General features: G+C 35.2%; 1 protein-coding gene across 7 annotated transcripts in view; it reads left to right on the top strand.

Moving 5' to 3' along the window:
• Window positions 1-27240, top strand: part of KDM4C (lysine demethylase 4C) — a 275362-nt gene that overhangs the window by 50910 nt on the left and 197212 nt on the right. For all 7 annotated transcript variants that reach the window (XR_012042211.1, XR_012042210.1, XM_072859870.1 and 4 more), the window contains exons 7-8: window positions 9896-9999; window positions 14934-15071. Coding sequence is in view for 5 of the 7 variants with exons in the window: in XM_072859870.1 (XP_072715971.1) it covers window positions 9896-9999; window positions 14934-15071 (242 nt within the window). In the remaining 2 variants the exon portion in view is untranslated. The remainder of the gene's footprint in view (window positions 1-9895; window positions 10000-14933; window positions 15072-27240) is intronic.

Genomic DNA, 27240 nt, shown 5'->3' on the forward strand with positions numbered 1-27240 from the left:
AACTATTGCTTAGAACAGTAAGATTGCATGTATCACTGAGATGTGAAAGTAAAGACCTGTGAACTTGCAGTCTTAAAAACTCATGTCAGAAAGACAGATTTCAACCTGGATAATTACATTTACTATTCCTAAATTTTCCCATAGTTTCAGTTGAGAAAGTTGTCACTCATTTTTTTGCTTTCCAGATTCTTTTTCCAACTTGCAAAATGTAGAACTCTTCATATGTATACCTTGAAGCTTTTGTTTTTCACTGGTAAACAAGTTGATACATGTTGTAGACTGGGCAAGTGACACTGACTCATGACAGGATCATTCAATAATTATTTTTAAGATTTACAGGAAATGAGCAAGGAGTAAAAGGAGTAGGGAATTGGAAAAGGTTCAGAGAGGGACACTAGGACTGGTGAAGAATTTGCCTTTTTGTTTTAATAATTGTTAGTAATCTCTAACTTTCCAATCTGAAAGAGTGTCACAGAAAAGGAAGGGGGTTTGATAAAGACCTGTGATGACTGGCATGGAAAAGGTGACTAAAGAGTGATTGTTCACTGGGTCTTCCAGTACAGCTAGAGACTGTGAATGAAGAGTCTTAGCAGGTTCGAAACAAACAGAAGGAGGTGGTTTCTTTCACAGTATGAACTCCTCATTGTCCATGGTGGATTCTAAAATTTTGTATGGATTCAGGGGAAGATTGGACAACACTGGCAAAGAAATCTGTTAGAGGAGCATAGGGACTGCATCTGACTTTGGAAGTCTTGGAGCAGCAACTCGCTGTTACTAGATTACTCAGAGGAAGCAAAGATTTCATGCTGTATTTAAACACTTCTCTGTACATCCACTTTTGACGTTTGCTGGGAACAAGATCTTTGGGTAGATAGTCTTTTCATTTGATGTAGTGTAGCTGCTCTGGCATTTATTATAGATTTCATGTTGATTGATTATAGCTGTGCAGTGTTTTAAAACTATTCAGGTTTAAATGTTCTGTAATGACTGTGTATCAAAACTGGTTTTTTTTTGAGAGTGAGAGAAGAGAATGAGCAGTTTCAGCAACACTTTTTCAGTAATTTCTAAAAATTAAGTGGCATTGAGGCGTGGCATTGTTCGCTACAGGGTAAAAAAAACTTCATATTTTTCTTTGACATACCCTAATTTCCCCCGATATGAGAGTAACCTATACAAATTCAGGAAGTAGGTAATTTTTGGAGATACGTGCTTTGCTACATGAGAGCTTTTGAAGTCACTTAGTGTAAGCTTATATAGTTCAAGAGTATTACGTTAGAAAACTGTAGCCTGAAGTTGCTCAGGCCTCTTATTGCTGATAATGGTGGCTTAACACAGTAAGAGGAGTGGGACATAAAGCATGAGGAGAAGTGGAAATCTCCAAACCCACTGTTTGTCAGAAGCCAATAGGATATACTGGGGGAACAGTGTCTTAATGTCTGAATGCCAGAGTCAGAATTGGACAATAGGCTAAATGGGACTTAAGACTTCAGTTTCACCCAGCGTAACAGTTCTTAGGCCCAGAACTGCTGGAAGAAGGTAGGACAGAAAGGGATCTGGCTTCAGGTACACTGGCATACGCATATGTGCTTTTCTACAGCTGGGAACAGGAACCCAGTTCCTTGATCCTTACTGATCACTATATTTAAAGAAGTTGCCCATGCATGTCACTCATCCTTGGTCTGTGCACATCTGCATGGAAGTAAGTTGCCTACTTCTGCTCTTAATTATATGTTAGTACAAGTTATAAAGATCTGTTGGTGAATGGAAAACTACTTTTCCTGACGAATCATGTGTATGATCAAAATTTAATTATTTTTATTTCAAAACCGTGTTTTGAATAGTAAATAGCAAATAAAATGTAGAATCAGATACTGAACAGTGAAGATAAAATTTCAAATAGTTGTTTATTCCATTATATTGAAACTGGTTTTCTGTAGAAAAACTACGTACTCATACAGAGATTTTTATTGTAACAGCAATATAAGATAGGTGAGTTAGTTTCACAGACAACCCTCTCTGACATTTCCTAAGTTTTTAGTATTTGACTTTAATGTCTTCTGTGATGTTTTTCTGTGAGTAGGTTGTTTTCATGATATTTTTGGTCCAGCTATAGCTTAGAATGGAATGTAGAAGATGATGCTGTAGTTCTTAAGAATAAAGGTGATGGACTTAATGCTCAATTTGACTTACACATTCAATTTTTTTTTTTTTTTTAATTACCACTACTGATTATTTCCATGCTGTGGAGGTTAAGACCTCTGTGATCTACTTTGTAACTGCTGCCTGCTAAAATACAGTCTGAGTTTTACAGTAAGATATCTTAAAAAGGTGAAAATTTAAAGTAAGCTGCATGGCTGCAAGTCACTTAATAGTAAACATTAATAAAATACAGTGTAAATGAGACCTTCATACTTAATTACATGTGTACTGAAATATTTTTAATCATGTTTTTGCATGAGTGCAACATCTGAAAAAAAAAAAAAAGTAGTTTATTCAAGGTTAGCTCTGATGACCAGATGTCTACCAAATGAACTGAATGCTCCTAAATAATTAAAATAATAAAATAAGGCCTTAATTGTGACAGGTTGTCTAAGTCAAGGCATCAGTAGATACATAAATTAAAGGAAGGCTAGAATATTTTCCATCATCTTGTCTGCACATCACAATTACCACACATGCCTTTTGTGCATGAATGCTTTCATTTTTGCTTTCCATTGAAGTCTGGATTGACTGTGGCACCTACAGATACTTTATCTGAAAGACATTAGACTTGCATCTAATAAAGACAACACTTTCATTTTGCCCTTCAGCTGCTTTCTCATTTATGTAGGGTTTTTTCAATTTTATGTAGACATAAATGTAATAAAAATCTCAAGTGAGCTGTTAACTGCAAGTTTTATACTTGTTGTTATGTTAATCTGTAATACCATGGTATTCTTAAGGATTTTTTGTTTCACAAAATGGATTAGAAAATAAAGAGAATAGAAGCAGAGTGGCAGATCAGAAATAACAGTTTGAAGCATTTTCAAGAACTTTTAATAGATCATTTAATTGCAGAAACTGTTTTAGAGAGGAGATGACATCTCTCTCTGGTGTTCAATTATGTTAAAGAAGAAACAAAGTAAAGTTTAATATATTGTAATTATGTAGGGGTGTTACAAAAAGCTTTGTATGGTGTATAGTATTAATTAATTAATTTCATGCAGAAGTCATTACCTGTTATGTATGAAAACAAGTATAAATAGTTGTTGAAATGAAATGATGTAGAACTTGCATAACTTCTAAGGGTCTTGAATCTGAAAACTTGAGCAGCTGAAGAATTGAACTTTGTCTCAATTGGTAGTTATATGAGTCAAGTTAGGAAAGTCGCACCTAAGAGATAAGAAACTTAAGGCTGTAATGTATTCATCTGGGCATAACAACACTCATATTTCACAGCACTTGCTTCTTTTGCGACTTTCGTACTCTGTGCTTTGTATAGCATACAAATTGCCACTGCTGCTTTGTGAGGATTGTTGTCATGCAAACTCATCCTCCTAATTTCTTTTATGTGCAATACAGAAAGTTAAATCAAATTAGTTCAAATCACTGCAAATTAATTTAAATATATTATATAAAGTTTGTATTTATACCTACCAGAGTAAAATCTAAAAATAAAATTACTAGAAAACTCAGTCCCCCTTTCATCTCTGCCTGTGTTCCAAGAGTACTGATCAGTGAATTATAATTAATATTTTGTATGTTCTAAGTCCTTTAAATGAAGATCTACGTAAGTAAAAAATTACTGTAACTTTGAGCTTAATTTGCATTAATTTGGATTATTTTTAATTACACTAAAGTTAAAATGCATTAGAGATACTTGCAGTTTAGGGTGTTCTCTTTCTCATGTTGTAAGTTTTGTATTTTTATCTTTATATTTTCAGTTAATATAAACTAGAAATACAGTACATTTACTGTAAAATTTCAGGTGAAGACTTGAGTATGGAAGTGTAGAAAAAGGTAGGAAATCTAGCCTCATTCATTGACTGGTCAGAATTTGATTTGAAAGTTCCCTAAGAATATGATTTTATGTGTGTGTGCTTAAATAATGACTTTATTATGGGCCACATTGTGATATCCTTGATCATACAAGGCAATATATAGCCAATAGCGCTGTTCAAGTCAATGGAGTTATAGAATTACTCTTTTGGGAATAGTATTGTAATGTGTCCATGTATGATTGTAGCCGAACAGTTTAATTGAAAACAGTATGGACACATCCTTAGTGCCATAGATAAGCATTCCAAATATCTTGAAAATGGTAATCAACCAGGGAATGGAACCCAATCCCCTTCAGTGTGCGTGAGTGATAGCTGTGATGTGATGTGGTCATCTGATACGAGCCATGTGTGATATGTAGGAATTGTACTCTCAGAGTGAAAAAAAAATGATCCTTCCAGATAGCAATGCTCACTGTCCCTCAATAATTTATAGAGTTGAACTTATTTTAAAATGTTCTTTATCCCTGAGCCATTTCATGTATGCTTTAAAGACTCTCAGTGCAGCAATGTCCTGAGTGTGGGAACCCTGTCTTCCTCAGACACAGCTAGGAATCTGCTTAGTGCCCACTGCTCCGAGCTTCCCCCAAAGATGAGAAGGCTTTGACTTGTGTCTAGAGTATGGATCCATAAAACTAGGAACTGTATGACAAAGCATGTGTCTTCACCAGCCCAGTGATAAGACTGTAACTCAAGAAGTGGTTTTATTTTGTTAGTACAAATAACATTGGTTATCTTGTGTAAGATTATCTTATTTTGGGCTGTATTGTCTGTCAGAATATGTATGTAGAGTCTTCTGACAGCATATTTTTGGTTGTTAACACAATCTGAAGCCTATGTTTTCACATATTCTTTGCTATTGTTGCTTGTGTTAACTAGATAAGGTTTTCAAAAAGCCTGAGCAGGACTTTCAGTTTGGTGGATAAATGTACTCTACCTGTAGTTCATGTGTTCATACCCAAACATTTGGCCACCAAGTGTTGAATCACATACTTACCTTGTAGCCTGTTCTAATTCTGCTCTAGGTGTGAATGTCGGTGTTTCTTTAAATCATGGATTGGAGAATTTTCAACTGGACGGTCTTTTTCTCATGGATGTAAATCAGTGAGCAACCTAATTCTGTTTTACCCTGATTTTTGATTATTGCTCATTGGCTCCTGTGAAGTAATTGTTCTGAATTGTCATTTTGTGTTCTGTGTAATCATTTCCAAGAAGGTAAGTGTGGTACAGATGGCTAAATATAAGTATTGAGAAGAGATGTAGAAGAGGTCTGCCACATCTCAAGAGACCATCTGAGAAACGGGGGTTGCATGCAAATTCCCACAAAATACCTGCTTTTGTAGGACTGATTTAGAGTTAATGGATTAGTGTGAATGGATTAAATTAAGATTTCATGTGTCTCATAAAAGCATGAATGTACTACAGAACTTGCATGGTAGTTACGTCTTAGATAGATTTCAGTATTTTTTATTTTGGATGTGGGATTTCACTAAATATCCAGGATTAACTGGTAATCCTGTAAATTGGTAATTTTAACATCAGCTTGGTATTTGAGAATGGTTCTGGTGTGTTTCAGGCATGTCTTGAATTGGCCTGCATTTAATGTATTTGTAAGGGTCTTGTGATGTTTCTGATGCAATGTCCTCTATTCAGTGTGCTATTAGGTATTTTTTACATCTGCTAACCAGTTCTCCCACAGGGATTTTCTTTCCTGAAAGAAAAGCTTGTGTGACCTTACCTTTAGCTTGGGCAGAACAAAATACCTTCTGATAAACAAAGTAATGAGGAAATACTACCTTCCTTTCTTCTCTTGTTCATTGAACGGGAGTGCTTTTGAGAAAATGACGTGAATGAGACTGGAAAATTTGAGTGTGTGTAAGTGTAGACTTTGACAGAGTCAAAAGATTTTTTTATAGTGGTACAGAACGTGTAGGCTGCACTTTGATTTCAGTGTGAGGGCTCTGTAACCGCAGCAAATGTTCTCCTGTAAATTTCTCTTAATGGATTTTGAGCAGGTTGTGTTCTGCTGTTCTGTGCTGTTTGCAGGTTTCTTAGAATTCAGGAACAAGCTTGCCCTCTGGTTGGCGTTGTCAGAACTGTTTCTGATCTCTTGGAGCTGTAGTGGTACAACTTAAGTTTTGGGTATCTGCTCATCGTTTGTTTTTATCATCATGTGTTGAGCTAATTAAGCATATTGCAGTAGCAGAATTTGGTACAAAATTTGTTTTCTCAGGGAAAACAAATCAGTCAAACTCTCCCTGCTTTTAGAAATTAAGGTTTTTGCTACTTCTCATGCCAGCTATTTCTTCAGTCTCAAGTATCACTTTCAATCACTTTTTTCACAGTATGTTCCAGTATATTTCTATTATTATGCTGCTCAGGACTGAGATTTCTTGAAGCTCATAAGCTGTAGGTTCAAAGTTATGATTGTTATCATTATGTTATAGGCATTAATTGTGCCAAAATAGTTGAAATTTATGTGCTGGATCCCACTAATTGTGGGCTAGTTTCTTTTAACTGTCTTTTAGTCAGTGAAGCCAAACACGTATGATAAAACTGTACCTAGTACTACGTTTTGAAAGGTACGTTATAACATTATTTGCAGTTCCAAAAGAGAGTAAAAATTCTGTGCCTGTTGATGGGGACAAAAAAGAAAGCATGATAAATTTGAATAAAATTTGATCTCAGGGCATCTTAGCAGAGTTCCTAGCACATTGATTGACACCAGCATACGTTACACTGTTGCTGCTTAAGTGCTGCTTAACCTTATAACTGAGAAATTAGAAAAAATTTGTTCTCCCAGGACTGGGGAGTGTGCTAGAAAAGAATGTGCAAAGAATATAACAATTATAATGCGGTCACCTTAAAATTGTTCTAGAATTGTAGGGTGGTTAAGGGACATAAATATAAGACTCATCGGAGAGAAGAACTTAAATCTGACATTACAGAGGAGGCTATATATTATGGCACATTGTTGAGATTTCATCTTTTTTTCCTCAAGTCATTAAAAATATTTAGATGGTTAATTGATTTAAAGTGATTTTTTTTGTTTTGTTTTTTATGTAATCAAGTAGTGAGCATGTTGCTCCAAGAATTCACTGCTTCTGTGAATGACAAACTAACATTTACATGAGAGGGATACAACAACTGTGCAAACACAGTAGAGAGATGACAGAAAGCCATTTTACTAGTTAAATGTCCTGTGGCTAATTTTGTGTCCACTGAGCAATGTTTTTATATCATTTGTCTAGTAATTTTTGTTAATTTTTTCCCTGTATTTCTTGGGTGACTTCTTACGGCTTTCACACAATTGCTAGGCTTTTCCAGCAAAACAGTTACAATTCAGTTTGGAGAATAATTGAGTGGTGTTCTTGGTTAATATATTCATTGTGGACAAACATTTACACCTTGGATAATCCTAGATAATCTATCAATATGGATCTCTCTCAAAGATCTTTTGTGTCCTTCAGGCATAAAATATTTTATGCATAAAGGAATCAAAAGTATTTTTTCTGAATCAGTATTAATACCATCATTAAGGAGAGCTTTTCATCATGAAGAGCTGGCATTGTATCTTCTCCAGTATCAAAAAGCTATGCAAGATAATTGCTAAAATATACTTTTTTTTTCCCCTAATACTGTTTGCTTCACTTTAGTTTCTGTCCATGTTTCTCAGGTAGTTCTCCTGCATAACAGAATAGGATTATGTATGTTTTCCTTGTACCCAGAAAAAAAGTAATCATTTTTAAATGGCTTTACATTTGGATTTTCTTATCATATCAATTTTACCTAGGTTTATAATACAAATGAAAATAATTTTGGAGAATCCTTTTTTACCTTATGTCATTATCATAGACTTTTTGTTTTACAATAGAGTCAGGCTAATTCATACTGCACTGGTTTAAAAACTTAGAATTCATCTTTTCCTTCTATATGTTTTAAGAGAGGATTGTGATGAAACTGTATACCTAGCAGTGAGAACTTACTCTTAGAGTCTAGGACAGGGAGCCAGCACTCCTGGTTTCAACTTCTTGTTTGCTTGGTATTTTTTCTATGGAACTATCAGAGGTAGTGAACTGCCTTATGCCTCAGTTCTGTTTTCTGAAAATTAAGAAATTTTTAAAACAATTACTTTTTTAATAACTTTTTTTTAGCAATAGCCTGCCAATCTTTGTGAAATCTCTGAAATCACTTGAGAATAAATGACATACAATACAGTAAACTGTTGGATGTTAAGAAGTCTTGGTAACATTGAAAAATTTACTTTACAGAAGAAACAAAAATAAACAAATAAATAGAGTTGAACTTCACAGAAAGGGATTACTTTCAAATGTTATGTCCTTGATACAGTAAAATTACATATTATGCAGGACTGCTAAATGTATGGATTGCAGTTACCCGTAGTACATCTCATGGTGATTCTTGCTAATGGTCTGGTACAAACACTAAAAAGACTGTGAAGATTATTAATAATAATTTTTATTTTTGTAATAATAAAGATGATAAACTTTCTCATCTTTGCTGATTAGTGAGTAAATTGTTCCCCTTTGTCAACCTGGTTCTGCTGATGTTAGTGCTGTAACTTTGTGAGACTTCTGTGATGTTGCATTATAACAGTCAGAAGTATTCCTCTTGGCTGTAACAAAAGACACATGTTCATCTCAGAGCAAGTAATACACCAGTACTTAAGTGGAAGAGGGATTGAGAGCAAGTATTCAGAGGCAGGAGTAGGTGGTTAGATGGCTCTCACTATATTCCTTCCATTTTTCAATCTGATGTTTTCAGGAGCCTCTTGCTTTTGTTAACTACTATGCCTTTCTTTTCCTTTGTTTTATTGCTTGTAGGAATTGTGTTTTCAGTTTTTGGGAGTGTTACCTTCTTCCTAGAATGGAGTCTGAAAGGAAGTCAGGAAGGGCTAAACTAGCGATGTTCTGGAAGCTTTCCCCCTCTTTCTCCTTCTCATCCCCTCCCATTTTCCTTGTAACATAGTGGTTTCTTACCATAATATAGTTAAGTTGAACGGAAAAGAACCTGGGAAGGAAAGATTGGGTAGCTCATTTGAACTGTAGCTGAGGTGCCATTCACATCCTGGTTAGAGGGTCAGATACCAGAGTTTAATAACACTGAAACTTCATCTTTAATTTTTCACTTTTCCCCTCATTCATTTATCTCCATGTTATTATCAACTGGATTATATAATTATTTAATGAACTAAGGAGGGTTTGTGGAGTGGTACGTAAATAATCATGAAAGCTGAAACATGGAAAACAATCTTTGTTCATAGAAATCAAGACAGGATATAAAGAAGAAATGTTTAGTTGTAATTTACAACATGTTTTAGTTGTACCAGATTTCTCTGTGAAAGGAGCCATACTTTCTAGCCTTTTCTAGATAGAAAGTTGTTGTTTGTTTACTGTATAGATGGTCTGGAAGTGCTAGGTAAACCTAGTCCTTGTGGAATCCTTCTAAATTTATATACTACAGTTGATTTTCATGTGGGCAGGAGTTGCAGAATGAACGGTAATGTAAAAAAAACCCCAAACATAAAAGATTTCTGTAAAGGGTAAGAAAAGTATGCCTAAATTTACAGGTCCAAATTTATTTTAAATTATTTCACTTCTTAACAAACAAACAAAAAACCAAACAAAAAAACCCCAAACCCCTGCAGCCCCCTGAAAATCAGTTGAAAAACTTAGGAGGTGCATTTGATTTTTATACAAATCTCTCCGAACCTAGCAATGACACGGTAAAAAATTCTAAAAGAAGTTGAAACAGTATTATGTATTGTAAAATATTACAAACATTTCCTACTTGTTTTAATTAAAATATACCTAATTTTGCTTATCTTGCCTTATTAGGGTTCTTCCCAAGCAGCTCTCAAGGATGTGATGCTTTTCTTCGCCACAAGATGACTCTGATTTCTCCATCAATATTGAAAAAGTATGGAATTCCTTTTGACAAGGTACATTAGTGTTTATTTTTAAACTATGCATTCATGCATCACATTAGATTGTGTTTACTATAAGGATTGTTTATAGTAAAGGTGAGGCAAAATTATTATTTTTATTTTGTTTTTAGGCACTGACTCCATGAAAATATGAAAACAAATGCTTGTAGTATTAGGACTTTTACAGGTTTAGCTTGGAATTTTCTAGCAGAAAACACTTGTAGCCATCATAATCTTTATCCTAAGAGTTTCTGCAATTTTTAAGACATTACCAATATTTTTTATTTCTATTTTATTTCCATACAAGCTTGCAGCTTGACTGAAACACTTATTAACTAGCTGTATTAATTTAAGCTGCATACCTAATATTTTAAAATCAATGTTTCATTTCTTTATGTCTGTATTCTGTTTTTCTGATGCAGTTAAATGTAACTTTATCAGTATTGTGATCTAAAAAGTTTCAGGTGGAATAAAACCAAAAGAACTGTTATTTAATTTAAAATAGATTTTAAAAGCTGTAACATACTAGAAAAAGAGTGAATTATTATTTTGTGCTGCTAGGTAGTAGCAGACTGCACGTTTGATAAGAACATTGTATAAACAGAAAGTGGGAAGAATAAGTGTCTTTCTTCTTTGTGGATGAGTATAATACATAGCTGCTTTCAAAAACATCTGAAGTATTCAGTTCCTTCTTCTTTCCTACAAGATTTTCTACCTTATTGTTTTCCACTTTGAACTTCCTATAGGTGCCAGGTAATAAAAAAGTTTCTACTGCATTGCTTTTTCTTTAAGTATATTTATTCTATATTTTGAACACTTTGCAAATTCTAAATTTCTAAATTCAAGAGCTTTGTAAGGCTGCTCAGAAGAGTAGAGCTTGATTCAGAAGGTCCTCTGCCTGAACATCTGTTTACATTATACTGAGTTTTCAAAAGCGTTTTGATCATTAAGGGGTTATGATTCTTGGTTTCCCAGTGCGCAGACTGTTTTAAGGTGTTCAGAAGAACCAGGCAATATATACTTTTTCTCACTCTATTCCCACTGCAATATAGTCCTGTAAACTGTCCTTGCCACCCTACTTATTTATTATTGTGGTTTCTGTTTTAGTGTATGGGGTGTTTATTTATTGATATCATGTGGACCTGTGGATACAAACTTAGCTTATCATGTTCCCTGGCCTAGAATATAGGATAATGCAGTACTTTCTATCTGCTTTAGTTGATATTTTTGTAAAAGAAATAATATTTAAGTGAATGTTTTAATGTATAGTATTATTGTCGTTTAAACCCAGTAGGCAGCTAAGCCCCACACAGCCGCTTGCTCACTCCCCCCAGGTGGGATGGAGGAGAGAATCGGAAGACTAAAAGTGAGAAAACTCGTGTGTTGAAATAAAGACAGTTTAATAGGTAAAGCAAAAGCTGTGCACACAAGCAAAGCAAAACATCAGCAGACAGGTGTTCAGCCATCTCCAGGAAAGCAGGGCTCCATCATGTGTAACAGTTACTTGGGCAGGCAAACGCCATCACTCTGAATGTGTTCCCCTTCCTTCTTCTTCCCCCGGCTTTTTATGCTGAGCATGACATCATATGGTATGGCATAGCCCTTTGGTCAGTTGGGGTCAGCTGTCCCAGCTGTGTCCCTCTCAACTCCTTGTGCACCCCCAGCCTGCTCGCTGGTGGGGTGGGGTGAGAAGCAGAAGAGGCCTTGACTCTGTGTAAGCACTGCTCAGCAGTGACGAAAACATCCCTGTGGAATTAACACTGTTTCCAGCACAGGTGGGATGAAGCCACTGATTTGTTGTATGCCTTTTGGAATATCACTCCACTTTTCATGCTTAAATCAATCTATGTATAAAATTGAAGAAATGTAGGCATTTAGAATGATACTTGGAAAACAAGCTTTTTTGAATAAATTACTTATATAAGAAGTAGTTTGTTTTCTGAATGATATATTATCATATGGAAATGTAGTTGCTGAGTTCAGTTGTTGTAATATATAGGTAAATACCGATTCCCTTCGTAGCCTTGTGCTTTATCATGAAATGTCAGATGAAACCTTCCAAACTGGAAGGTTTTATGACTAGATTTATAGTTTTGGATTTACAGAACATCACTCTGAACAGTATAATTTTCAGTGGTTGGTGTTTAAAGTAGCATATTGCAGAATGCCTGCATATTTGTTTTCAGTACCACACATTTGAGGTGGGTAAGGGAGTTGATGTTTTTATTTCAGTGTCTTGATTATTCCTGTATTCTAATTAAAAAAAAAAAAAGTGCTAGAAATAGTTAAATATTTAAGTTTGGTTCTGTCACCTAGTCTTGGGAGGAAGCAGGCTGTACCCAAGTGTAATTGTAATTAATGGGATTCAGTGAGAAAGTGAATAGAGAGAACCAGGCTGTGATCTTTCATGGCTCAAAGTGATACAAGTGGAAATGTGCTGAATGCTGATAAGTCAGCCTGTGCCTACCAGGTGGCAGCTGAACTGCTGCTTCTTGCAATAGAACACCTGCTAAACTGTCAGCAGTGGGAGGGTGTATTGAGATAAATTTTGGAATTGTTAGCACTGAGAATAATCTTTCTTAAACATTCCCACAGCGATTGTTGGAGTGCTGCAGTAGCAGTTATAATATATGCACCTGTATGTGCATTTGCATGTATATACTAAATATGAATCCAGAAAAAATTAACCTTGCAAAGTGCAAATGCAAAATGGAAGATCCAATTTTATTCTTTAGCTTTGTTAGCTAAGTATATTTTACTTGTTTTCCTCTCTTTCTGTCATCCCATAATACAATCAGAAATATACATCTTGAAGTGTAATCCCTGTGTGTTTATTCTTGCATTGAGCAAAAAAAATGCACACAAAGAATTCATAAAACTGTAAGATGAGAATTTTGCAGGAGAAGAAAGGGGAGATTCTAAAAGCGGAAATTGAATGTATGACAACTATGCCAGCAAAAAGCTGAGATTTAAGACATGACATGTTAATAAGAAAAATGTTTGGAGTTGTGATTTTTAGTTTTGGTGATTGTTTAAAATGTAGCTCTCCCTTTTTGTGATTTCAAATCATAAGCGTATTTCCCTAAAAAGAGTCATATTTGTCCTTCCAATTTCTCTTACTGTATTGCTTATGCAAACCATTGTCACACAATGAAAACAGCCTATTTAATCTCTAAGAAGTCTCCTTATTTTCCTGTAATCAGCAAAAGCATCTTGTTGAACAGTCATCAGTCATTGCTCAGATTATTTGCTTCATTTAAATGGATCTGTTTAGTGGGCCAGCCGTCTGATGTGTGTTTCATGTAAAAAGGCATATCAAACAGAGTATGGGGAATCTCTTTTAACTCTTTACTTCTGAATCTTCTAGTTTATTGATTAACTCTTATCAGATAGTTCAGAAGATAGTGTGCCATTTCTAGTCTCTGACTAGCCTGTCCTTGATACAGTCTTTGGTGGTCTGGCATTAAGAGATTAAAGCTGTCTCTGAGTGGAGAGAATATTAGTAACTGACAAGAAGTGCTGTCTCTCCTTTTCTTCATGTCCAGAGGAAAGCAGCAGTCCATCCAAGTATAGGAAGATGAGAATTCTCTCTGGGAAGAGAATATCCTGACCAGTGATTTGTTTACCTTACCCCAGTTTTGTGGTAATTTACTGTAGAAGCCTTTTATATCTGGTAATTCTCTTATAACTACTAGAAATTTGGTTTCTTTTTGGCTATACAAAATATAATTACTATGGCAGCTTTTTTTTAGGTTGGGGTTTTTTTTCTTTTTTTTTTTTCTGCTTTGTGTAATTTCTTGTTGAGTCAGTGGCCTCAACACACTTTTCTTTTGGTTGCTTTTTTACTGTACATGTAATGAACAGAGCAGTCCTTTGGAACTACCCTTGCCCATTCTCTAAAGCAATGTCAGAGCTTAAATGTAGTCAAGCTTTTTCCTCTTTGAGAATCTCCTTCCAAGCCCCTTGTCCTTTAGGTATTTGGAATTCTCGTTATCAATAGTACCAGAATCCTTCTGCTCTATTAAATTGGGCTTAAAGAGAAAGAGAGGAAGGACAGGGGCAGATTAAAATTTGTTTTAATGTGAAGTCTAAAGTGGTGTTTTAATGCCTTTACATTGAGACATTCTGCACAGCATTTCCAATGCAAGAATCTCCTTGGTGTTAGTAGCTGTAAGGCTGAAGAATTGGTGCAGGGCAAATGTCATTAATTCTTCTTCCTCCTTTCCTGTCCAAGATGATTTAAAGATACTGCCTGAGGGGATCCAAATGTATCAAATGTGTTCCTTTGGGATGAACAACATTGTTTTCTTTAACTGCTAAGGCTCATTAACTTAGAGTTTCTCCTACTTTATACTTGATCATCAATAGTAAGTAACTTAAAAGGCAAATCAGGCCCTCAGTCACAGGTCTTCAAATCATAGTTTTTGAAGTGGGTGTGTACGGGAGACAAGGGTGAGAATAAGATCTCTGTCCAGTCTTTCCAAGAAAAGTTCTAGTGCCATTCTAGAGAAACATCTTCAGGGTGGTCAACAGAATAATTTCTTCAACAATTAATTTGTACTAGTATTTAGGGATGATAATTATGGATATTTTGGTCCAGCCTGTCTCTGCTTCCTCTCAATCAGGAAGATTGATATATTCTTTGCACTGTCTTTTCTAGCTCCCTGTACTTCCAGATTTTATTACCAGTGAAACTCTGCTCCAAGATTAGGTTTTTTGAAAGGACTTTCTGAATTTGTAAAGTAATACATGTAGCTAGGTATTTTATAGTAAACAACATTGTCTCGTATCTACTATTTCTGCTTGCATTACATCGCAACTGTGTGCAAGGTGAAAAAAATTCTTTCTAGGTAGTTGGAAAGGCAAATATATTTTTCATTGCTTCAGGAGCAGAACTGCTTTTGTAATGTAGTTCACTTTGAGGGTTATTTTTTGTTTTTATGCTACAGGTTACACAAGAGGCAGGAGAATTTATGATCACTTTCCCATATGGATACCATGCAGGATTTAACCATGGTTTTAACTGTGCAGAGTCAACAAACTTTGCCACCATCCGATGGATTGATTATGGAAAAGCAGCAAAGTTGGTAAGTCATACTGCAGAAAATGGATGTGTAAGGAAATCTTTCCTGTGGTTATTTCTTTGTGAGAATCTATGGAAGCCGATGAGAAAGAGAGAACTATTAGATCAGGTAGTACCTTATACTGCCATTGAAATTTTATTTATAGTTGTTGTTTTTATAATGGGAATTATACTTCCAGCAATGTGTATTCCTCTCAGTAGTGAGTTTTGTTTGCAGCTTAATGTATATATTGTTCATCAAAAGCAGTTCTATTTATGGATATTTTTAAGTTGAAGCTACATATACTGAGGCTAGTAATGTGAAGACAACTGACTTCTGCTCTTAAACCTCCTCTAAGCTCTACTGTTTGTGAAAGCACTTTATTGAAACTAGGAATTTTGATACCTGGAAAGAAACATAAATAATTAAACTTTAAACAAAGTTTAAAGAAACAAGTTCAATTTTTCTCATCTTTAATCTCACCAATCTCACCAAGATGCCTTGTTGTACAAGATAATAAAGGAACTCTGAACTCAGAGTAGATATTTTCAGGTTTTAAAATGAGATGTTTTACTGAAGATATTTTAGACTGAACTTTTGTTATGTGGCATACATTTTTTGCTTTTGTTCATGTACAGCATGTGGTAAATATACAAAATCAAGAAAATGTGCAATTTGTTCACCAGAAGTTTTTTTACTATTTTTCAATATTGTGTGATTTTTCTCAGAATTATGGCTTATATAAGCTTTGGTTAGTATGCTTCCCAAAATGTTTAAGTCAGAGGCATTTTCTGTATTGACTTGTTCTTTATTGAAAGAACCCTTTTCAATAGTGATTTGCTTAATATATTAGCTAATAAGATGACATGGGATAAAGGGCAAAATCAGATGTGCAGGTTTAACAATTAAGTAATGATAGTGGTCTCTCATTAAAGATTTGGGATTAGAAGACCATCACGAGAAAGTTCCCAAATAGTGGAAATTTATGATTCTGGGCACTATTGATTATTATTGTTAATGAGATTGAATATGCTTCAAAGGGAAGAAGTTTATAAATTTTTTTTTTTATGTGCTCTGTATGCATACACTAACAGTAGTGAAAATATTGAGAACACCAATATGTAACGTGTTAGGTTCAGGCTGGTCTTTACCTTTAATGGGAAAGCTGTGTTTTTAATAGCCAACAGATAAGGTGTTGACTATAAAGTTAATTAAAAAAAATCTATGTATTTGATAGTTTGGAATTTCTGTAGGTAGTACAATGAAACAAGGTTGAGAGGAGTATGGGCATGAACACATACGAGTTAACTGTGGCAGGTAAAACTGTCCTGGATTTTAAAAGGGATTTTAAAAGGATTTTAAAAGCACATTCATGCTGCAGCTCTAAAATTGATTCAGCTCAACTTCAAGAAGGGCAAACTTTATCTTCAGATGTAGCAACGCTGAGGTAGAGATACCTGCAGCTACATCCCTTTCAGTGTACAGGCTTCATATTTCTTATGTTTTAAAAAAATGGTCTACCATTTGGTGTGCAGCTGCCCCAGTACAAACTATTAAATGTTTTATGCCTCCAACGTGCCTCTCAGTTATTGTATTATACTGTAAACTTCATGTCACATTTAAACTCAGCAGAGTTAGAAGATAATTTTTTAAAGCTAATGACATTTTATTCCTTTACACCACTCCAAAAATGCTTCTGAAATTCTGAATTTTCAGCTAGGAAGTCTTGGCATATACACTCTAAATGCAGTTTTACTTAGTCAAAATTCTCTGACATATGGATAAAACTTTCATCTTAGGACACTGAATTCTGTGCTCTCTGGTTATTGCACATAGGAGCAGTATTGTGCATATATAATATAAGAAATTAAAGTAGTTCTGTGGTATCTGCAGTTGAATTTAAATGTCTGGAAGTTTCAAAGTGGAAGCTGAAACAATAATGACTAGTCTCTCTTTAGAGAAATTTACCATTGTCAAATGTGAACTCCAGTTTCTTTGACAAATGGTCAGTGCTTAATGTTACTTGCTTATTTTTTATTACTTACTACCACAAGAATGAGAATTAAAGTTTATTTTTCTTCTCTTTTTAAATTAAAAAGAACATGCTAGGAAGTGCTAATAGTAGAATTTTAAAATGTTTTTTAAATGGAAATCTGTAAGAAGAGAAGAACTAATGGGAAGGTGGTGACATAATTCTTCATAATACTTACTTATATTTGTTTATGCCATATAAATAGGGTAAGCAAGTCAAACAGAGAAAGTATTATAACTGGTTATCTGTTCTTAAATTGTAATTATATGACACTTTGAAAGCACACACAAGTTATGGAGTTACTGCAAATTGGGTACTATGTTTCTTGATTATGGTGTTTCTCTAGAAAAACATGAAGATAGCTATGATTAGTTTTATCACAACCTCAGGAAACTTCCTGAAAGTATTAATTAAAAGGTAAGAAGTCTGTGTGCCCAAAGAATACTGTTATTGTAATAAGTTTTATTTGAAGCTCTGGTAATTTCATTTAAAAGAAAAAAACCCACCACACAACCTTGCATTCCCATTTGTCACTCTTCAGAGTACTGATGTTGTGTTTGACTTATCTTTTCTTTCTGTATGTGGTATGTACAAGAATTTTAATTGAAAAAAATATTTTGGATCCCCTAGGTCCCCTGTACTGTACTGCAGAAACTGCCTGTGTCAGCAAAATGCAGCAATATCTAGGTCAGTTCATTGCTGTATTCTCCTTAGAGAATATCGTATACTGATGACTGATTATTTGTCTTCCTACAGAAACACTTTTATTTTTACAGAATAGTTTTCAAGTGCTTACAGCTGGATTTCTGTCTTAGAAAAAATCCTAAAGTACAGTCAATATTCATTCTTCACTAATTTTGGAAAAAAAAAAAACAGGCAAAGATTTCCATTAAAGTTGTAGTAAATATTTAGGCTGTGTGACGATACTGCTTTCCTGCATGAAATGAGATGGTGTTAAAGATTCTGTGAAATCGACTGCAAATGTTAGATCAGAGATCATTTAGACCCTCAGTATTGGAAACTTTGGTTAAGCGGAGACTATGGATGCAAATTCCAAAAATTATTTTCTGTCTTTAAAAATGCTAAACTTGTGATCTTGGTTTCACTATGTGTACCCTACCTACCTGTAGCAGTTGAACCCTGGGTGCAGGGGTGTACCCTCCAGCTTGTTTTCTAGAGTTTGTGTAAGGCTTCTACTCAGGGTGTGACATATGAAAAGTAATACCAGGTGGCACCTCCAGTGTGCTATTTGCTGCAGCTTGGCTGCTGCTTTAAGCTGTGTTCTCACTTTTGGACAGAATTAAGTTGGACAGAATTAAGCAGAAGTAAAAAGTAGGTTAAAAAGAAAAGCAGAAATGAAGAACTAACAGATATACTAAAAGTCCCCCAACTCCAGGGGAGAAACTGTAGTTTTTGCTGTCTTTTTCCACTGGCAAGAACACACAGGAAGAGAAATAGGAGATACTGGTGAAAGGAACAAACCAGTCATGCTCTCCTGAAGATGCTTGGCAAATGGGTGTGATGCAGAGGGATGTTGGTGAAGGGCTGATGTACGGTAATGGCAGGACTTAAAGAATCAAAGGTAGATAGTGCTCAGCTCACAAGTACTTTAGTTGTGTTTGTTATGTTCTGTGAGGATGAGAGGCACTCTAAGCTTTAGGTATTCTTAATCATCATCCTATAACTTTCATTTGATGAATGCTATTTATTTTTGAAAAAAATTAAATGGTACAAAATAGGGGCAGATAGGATATTTTTTCAGGCTTCTGTGAATTTTGTCATTTTCCTAATGGAGGTGCATTTATTTGAGTAGGCTGGAAATGAGTAGCTTCATGAAGTGCATTTTGCGTTTCCTTACTCCAGTGCATTTTGTTACTGTTGGTAAAGCAGATGACCCAGTGGCAATTAGCTTGTATGTTTTGTAGGTATCTACTTTGATTTGTGCTGAGTAGATAACGTGTGCTGAACAAGGGGTGATGCTCAGTTATTAGAATTGGTGAACAGAAATATTTATACATAATTCTTTTATGTCTAATAAAATAAAAAACTTTCTGAAGCAACTGGATAAAAGACACTTCTTTAGTCTGAGAAAAATCTTGTATTCCTAATGTTTATTAGCTTCAGGGCGGGACACCCTCTGCCCCCACCCTAAAATCTGTTGATCATCTATGTTTATTAATTTTATATTTTTGTCTGTTGTAATTGTTATTTCTAATGAATGCCAATGTTGCTCTCATACAAGGGTTACAAGTGCAAGACCTCTTACAGGTGCCAAAACTGGAGTTCTCAGTCATGATTTTCACCTGTCCAAATTTAGCTCTGGTGGATAGGATCAATGAACTTTATGCACTCTAGTTTGATACTGAGAATCAGAAACAGATTTACATTTTGAATAGGATCCTGTGCTTTTGTGTACAGGCTTTTTTTTTTTTCTTTCTCGGAATTCCTTTTTTCCCTTGCTGCTGTTTTGAATGTTTGAAAAACAGATGTTGTCAAATCTAATTACAGGGAATCCCCCTAAAAAGCACATCCTTTGACCTTCTCTAGAGCTTCTGGACTGCATGGTCCCACCTAAGCTTGATAGGAGAAGGTAGTTCACAGAACAGAGAATTGGGTTGAGATGGAGGTCCTGTGTAGGAAATGTCCAGGAGATTGGTTATGTGAGCAGGTTCGGTCAGGGCTCTGTAATTCTTCTTTATGCAGTGGTGATTATTTTAGTTTATTTCCTTCCATTTTCCTCTTGTTACTGTTTAAATCCCCACATTCCCCTGTCTGTTGCTTTTCCAAATCCTTGTGTCAGGGTCTCTCACAACTCCCTTGTCACCTCTTGCCCAAATTGATACCCATACTTTCAAAAGCTTTCAGAAAAAGCACTGGCATTTCTGAATACTGCTCTCATTGCTCACTGTGTCTGTTTTGTGGCACCACTTGGTGACTTTCTCTCGGTATAAATGTATGTAAATTTTACTGCCTTCTATCAGGGATAGAGTCACACTAGGTGATTTTACTAGTCATTATAATGATTCTTTTGTATTGCAGCTCCTTTTAAGACGTGATTTGTTTTCAGATGTTGGTGCTGGAAAGCTTTTTGTTGTTTAGCTGATATGTAGAACCTGAAGAGAGAAGTCTACCAAACTTTTCTACTTGAAACTTGGGCTACTTAAGTATTATTGCTCTCTCTCATAAAATTAAGTCAGTAATTACTCATGCATTCTTCAGTGGTAGCTGCTTAGCAACGTGTTTTCTGTGGATAGGTTAGATCAAAGTGCTGGCCTGCAGGTTGTATTTTTCCCTTTGGTGGGATGAAGTGCAGTTGTTTTGATGTTAGGTTTGATGGATTTGTTTGCCACTGCATTCATTAGCTTCACATCAAAAAACTGACAGGCTGTTAAATGAAACTTTGGCTTAGATTTTCAGCTTGACTGTTTCGAGACCTTTGTGAAGATATTTTGTTTTTGTGCTGCAGCAGCCTCAAGCAGTTATGACTGTTTCAAAGGGAAGAAAAGTTATTTAGTATCCTGATTTGTTTGGGTAAAAGAGAGTCATTGTCTTGAGGATAGCCATGTCCAGCTTATGCTATCCAAACAATATATTTATTATGAAATATATATTGAGAGACAATATGTATGACTTAAATAATTTTATCAGAGAATAAATTACCCTTACCACACAAAAGCACTTTTCCACCTCTCATAATTTATCGAGGTAATAATTTTTTTCAATGAGGATTGTTTAGGTTGCTTTGTACAATAAAATATTAGTTGTCTGTTTAAAAATAAAAATTCTGCTCAGTTGTAGACCATTATTTTTGTCTACCATTATTTTTTTTTTTAAATGGGTGAATTATTTAAAGACCTAGGTTTAAAAAGTATCTTGCTACTCCCACAGCAGTGTTTTAGTACTGAATGTCAAAAATAGCGATGTGCATAAGCTCATGAGTGATTCTTATATCAGCTTATTTTATTAGTTTGAATTAGGTACTGCTGTCAAGGAAACTTTTTTTTTTAAACACTGCATGTTGATACTTTTCATACCAGTCTGCAATGATATCAGCATCATTCAAGATATACAAATTAATGCATTTACTTGCGGGAAATCATAATTAGCCACCTTATATCGTTGACGTGGCTGCTAATGAAATCTTACAAGGATTCAAGAACCAGACATGCTTTCCATTTCTGGTCCTGATGTTAGTACACCACTTCAGAGCAAATCCTGTCCATTCTGCAGTTTGACATTTCACTTCATAATCATAGTGCCACTCTCAGCTTTATAGTTGGAATGTTCTCTTTTATTTTTTCTTTATGTTTATTTCTTTTATCTTGATCTGTTCCTTATCTTTTATTTTTGCCCATCTCACTGCCATCATCTGCTGCCCCTGTTTGGTTCTTACATCACAAACTCAGCATTTCCTGAGAACAGCACCTATTAAAATTTCCCACTCTAAAATCTATTGCTGTAATGGGGAGATTATCAGTCTCCCAGTGGGCAGTAACTTGCGCACTTCTAGATTTCTAGTACTGTGACATCCTGAATTTAGAATTGTAATGGTTTTAGGAGTAGAAGGGAATAGTAATAATCCCAGTATTTTTACCTGTAAATGCGAAAGAGAATTATGTCCTATTGTTTTTTTGTACTGTCCCATGTTTGTAGAGCAATGAGTTGTAATTTCATAATCTGAAACTTCATATGATGGTGTTTTTATGTTTTCAGAGTCTGTGCTACGCTATGTGCAAGTACTATTGTTATCTGTGAGTAGTGTATTCTGTGGTTCTGAAGTTCATTGTGGATTCTCATGGATCTTTTCCATCTGTACTTTCCAGCTTTTTTTTGTGTGATGCTACAGTACGTGTGACTAAGATTATGCATGCATGTTTCTGGCACAGGGCTCTTATGCAAGCTGTACCGTTTTATTAAATAGAAATTAAACCAACACTACCATCAGATTTTATTTTTTTTTAAAATGCAGTTTTGAATAAGTAAGGAGAGGAGAATTCCTTAAAACAATATTTTAAATGTTGGAGTACATTCTGGCAACTGTGAGTGAGTAGAAATGATGGAGTCTAATTTTCCTTTAATTTTTTTTCTAAGTGATGTAGAAGTTCCATTTATCAAAGTAATAAATGTACCAAGTTGGCATACTTGGTGGATGTTTAGAACTTTTTGTTTTATAGCAGCTTTCACCAAATGAGGTGAATTTTTTCATAGAAAAAGTCAATAATTTACAATAAACTTGCCTTTTCAGATATAATTTATATGAAATTTTGAGTAAATCAATACAGTTTGTCTTTCCTTACTTTTCATGAGAATGCAGATTATAATTATCCTTGATTTACAGAGGAAAAACTATTGTCACTAGGTACCTTTCTGTCCATATGTTAATGTCACAGCCTGTAATGAGAGATTACTTTCATTGCAGGTTCTTCAAGAAAGAAGAATTTGAACTAAGAAATTATTTTCATAAATTTGAGATTCATAAAATAGACCCTCTGGGCTTGAATCAGCTGTTGAAACACCGGTGTCCAACACCATTTGAGATCGCTTAAGATATTTTGCCTTGCTCTGTCTAGCCAGAAGAGTACCAACCTCCATGAATCCAGTGTAATATTTAGAGCTCAGGCAGATGTCACGGATACTAGAAAATGGTTCAGGTGTCAGTGCATGCCCAGGAAGCTGAAGTGAGCCATCTGTCATTGTTTTCTCTTATTTATACCATTTGCATAAGTAAAACTTGTCCTAAAAATTAACTGCATTCTGCTACTGTAAGAGGCAGTCAGCTCTTTAGTCTTGCTGGAATAATTTTATATTTTGACAGTGGGAGGTGACCTATCCTGATAGGCAAAATGTGACTTAAGTGTTAGTGTTCAGTTTGCTTAAAACCACTGCTCCCCAACCTTTCTTCTCATAAACCCAGCCCTCCCCCAACTAAGTACTACTACTGCTACTACTAATATTTTTTATTATTATTATTATTATTATTATTATTATTATTATTATTTTGCAACCATTTTGACTCTGAGTTTGAACCGTCAGAGGGTGCATGTCTTCACAGTTGTAGCAGGTAAATCTAGTGCTAGGTATTGCTGATAAGCAATGTCCTCCAGGTGGACTGGTGCTGGAAGAGTGAGGTATACTTCTGTTGCATGGATTTTGTAGTAAATTGGCTGCCACCAGAAGGAAGTATGGTCTCGGGATACTAGAAACCATTCTGCTGGTGTTCTTCCATGCAGTTTCTGTTGGTCTCTGACACTGTCTGAAACTCAAATGTCTCTGTTTTATTTTTTTTCTTTTCTTTTTTTCCCCCTCTCTCTTTTTCTTTCTTTCTTTTCTTTCTTTTCTAATTTTTATTCTAACTCAGTTAAATTGTGCTTTTGGCTAAATTGCAGATTTTGAGATAGGGAATATACCCTCCACTTAAGATAGAGGAGCTGCTTATAATGATAAGACAATATTAAGCTACTTGGTATGACTAAATCTATAAAATACCAACTATCTTCAACTCAATTCCTTTACCCAAAACAGAGGCAGAGTGTTTGTGGAAAAGATACATGAGGGCCTGTGAAGTGCAGAGAGAAGAAACAGTGAAGAAAAAATGGACATAGGTTGCTGAAGCACTGGAAGTGTGGTCCTGAGAAAAGTGAGAGCTTCAAGGAACTGAGGAAGATACAAATAGGATTTCTGTGCTTGCCATCCCAATCCTCTTTTGCTATTTGACTACTGTTGACTATAGGGGATAAATATTTTTTTACCTGCATGCAAACAGATTAATATCAAAGAAGTACCTGCCTGCATGATGAATTTCATCCCCTACAAGGAGTGGTCTCAAGTGTTGTTTAATACTCTGAACAGAAAGAAGGTTAAAAGTGAAATAGTTTAATTGGTACAAAATTAGAAGTATATTGTTGGAAAAAATATGGTAAAAGAACAAGATTTTTAAAGTTTTAGACTGGACTTCAGTACCATAACCAGATATTGGACATTTTTTTAGTGCAGAAGTGCAATGAGAATTTGAGGTGGTTGTGCCTTTAAAATCTGCCTGTGTTGGTTTTGGTCCAGAGCTGGAGAGGAAAATTCTTGAGGTCTTCTCTAAAGCTGTAGCAAGCACATTTAAAGTGAAGTTTTCATTAAGTTCGGTGAGAAAGGAGGAACTAATTTGTCAGTCAAGGCCCCCCCCCGCCATGTTGTTAGTAAAGGTCTGTATTCTGCATAATTAAATAAAACATAATTGCTGGTGCCTTAATAAAGCAGTAGTTGGATATAGGTCCTTGTATACTTTTATTGCTATTCATAACTACTTGGTCCCCACAGGTCTACACCCTCTAATCCTTATTAAACTATTAATCTGCATGGAGCTAGCCCCACTGAGCAAAGTGTTTCCAAGTTTGACTTAGGATCTGACCCTTTTGTAGTGCAGGCTGCAAAGATAAATCAGCAATCTGTCTCGGTGATGTCAGCTGTTTCATGAATTTGTGTGATTCTGCACTTGTGCTCCCTGATTAGGCTGAAGTAGCTGCTCTACTCAATGAATTGCTGGGAAGTTCTTACTGCTTTTTGGCAAAAAGTGCTGCTGGCAATGTAGCTTTAAAATGTGCATGGACTCAGAGAATGTGTACAATTTGTATGCATCTCTGATCGGAAGTAGATCAAATTATCTTTGATTTGTTTGCCAATCTCTGATTTGCTGGCTTTCCAGTTACCTCTGTTTGGTATACCCTAACCCTGTTTGCTTTCAAGAGAGCTGGTGCAATCACACAAAAATTGTAATTGTCAAATCCAGTCCATTTAATCTTTTTTAATATGTTTATTTAAGATTTTTGTTGCTCTAGAGCTGTTCCTCTTTCCCCTTCACATGCTGCCTTCTCAAATTGAAAATGCAATTTCTACAGTAATCTCCAGTTTTAGGAAAGTGAGGGAGAGTTATGTTACCGTTGCTTGTACAAAGTGTTCTTGACATTGTAGAAGTTGTTCTCTTGCTTTGGGCAAAGCAGGTAATGGCGAATTCTGGACAAGCCAGTTAGTTTTCTAACTGACTCATATACAATCCTGCAGGTTTGATATTTGCAGCTAGGGGTTAGGGACTCTGAGCAAAGGTATGCTTACAGGGCTTTTCTTCCTATAATGCTCTTTGCAATAGCTGTTAAAAATTATATGTGGTTTACTTGTCACTATTTAAAGTTTATAAATTGCTTCAGGAGCATTCTAATTGAATTCTTCTCTTCAAAATAGCTTTCTTTTCAAAATAATTGATTTATTCATAGTTGTTATCAAGCAGTTCTATGTCATCTGTTCTAAAAAAATGAAATGCTATATGTTAATGTAAAAATGTTTCATGCACGTATAGGTAGAATAGTCAGTCATCAGCAACTCCTCAGATATGACTTGACTGAGTGGTGATAGTGTTTTGAAAACAGGACAGTTTCATAGTTTTTCTGTTCATGATCTCTGAATCCTGAATATCTTGTAAAAACAAAACAAAACAATTTAGGGCATCTTGTAAAAGAGACTATAGAGCACTGGTGTCTTTTTAGGAAATTATTGCATATTTGGATGCTCCCCCCCCCCCCACTTACAAAGTGATCAGAGTCAGCATTAATCATTAAATCTGAATAAAGAGGTTATGTGAAATCTGTAACTTAGAGGATTTTAGTAAAGCATCTTTACTTCTAGTAACTGCAATATTAGCAGCAGAACAGGTAGGTAGTTTGCTTTGCCATATTTCTGCCCTTTCCCTCACATACTTTGTTTTGATTCCAACAAAAACAGGGTCTGTAAGAATAAAAAGATGGAAGCTCATTAATAATATTTATCAGTTTCTGATGGTGAAATCACTGAAAGGAAGAATCTAAGAGAAGTTTTCTAATCTTTAGCACTGCATGCTATAGATCTTTGGCCTCTGAAATATAGCACTACACCATGTGTTGCAGGAGGGAAACAGATCTGCAAACTTTTAACCAGTTAGCCCCTTGGCAGTGTGGCGCATGCATATATAATTTTTTTAAAAAAATAAAATAATCTCAATATTTGTTTCTAAGCTTAGAAACATATCAGAAACACCCCGAGACACACATTTCAGACATTATAATTATTTTTTTTTTAAGCTATTGGTACATGTTAGAACCTGGGGAGCATTTCCTATTTATTGTAACGGGGAGTTATAAGGCATGTATTTTATCTTTGCTTACCATCTTAGAATGACATTCTGTACATTCTTCAGATTGTGTCAGTCTCTTCTTAAATCTTCACTTTTTCTTCCTTATTATAGGGTCTTCTGCCTGGAAGAGAGTAAAATCTTCCATGGTCCTCTTGTGACTGTGGCCAAAACATCCCTGCAGTACTTCAGAAGGGCTTTCCCCTCTTTCCTTTTGTGGTGTTGACAAACTTGTTTATTAGTTGCTTGATCTTGCAGACCCAGTTTGTCAGACTTCTTAAAAGAAAGTGCCCCTTGATGTTATAAGTGTTGTAGTTATTGAATCTGACATTCACAATTATGAGGTCTTTGCTTTAGTTGGGGTACGATTAGAATTTATTCACAGGGTTTTTTTTTTTTTTTAGATGAAGAAAAGTTTCAAAAAATATCATGCTCTTGAATTTCATGTCTTTGTGTGGGGTACAATATGGAAATAAATACCAGGAAAATCTGTTCTTGCAGCATTTTTGACCTGCCAAAATTAAATGCTAACTTTGTAATGCAAGAGTGATTTTTTTTTTTTTTTTTTTTTAAGCTATGTTGGCATAAATGTATTTTGACAAGCTTCTACAGCTAACCAAACATTTTTATTTCTGACTTTTGGAAGGTGCTGAGCACGTTCAAGTCCTACTGACAACTAGCATAATTCAGCATCTCTAAAGCAATTTTTAATTTAATTTCAGACAAAATTTTAATATTAATAATGACTACCAATGGGTCTCCTGCATCTTTTTGGCTCTGCAGCTTTCATGAGAAATGCTACATATAATTTGTAGGCAGATTCATGTTTTCTGTGAGACAGCTTTTCTACCGTGTACTCACCAAGTGCTTGTCTTGCAAGAGGGGAGAGGTAATAACTTCAATACAACCTTTCAGTTGGTTTGTATATCATGGGTCACAATAGCCAAATGGGCAGTGATAATGTAGTGCATTTGTACAGAATCAGCATGGAGAGTAAAGTGGATTTTTCTTCC

The sequence above is a fragment of the Ciconia boyciana genome, chromosome 4 (genome assembly GCF_034638445.1).
Source record: "Ciconia boyciana chromosome 4, ASM3463844v1, whole genome shotgun sequence".
NCBI classification, from domain to species: Eukaryota; Metazoa; Chordata; class Aves; order Ciconiiformes; family Ciconiidae; genus Ciconia; species Ciconia boyciana.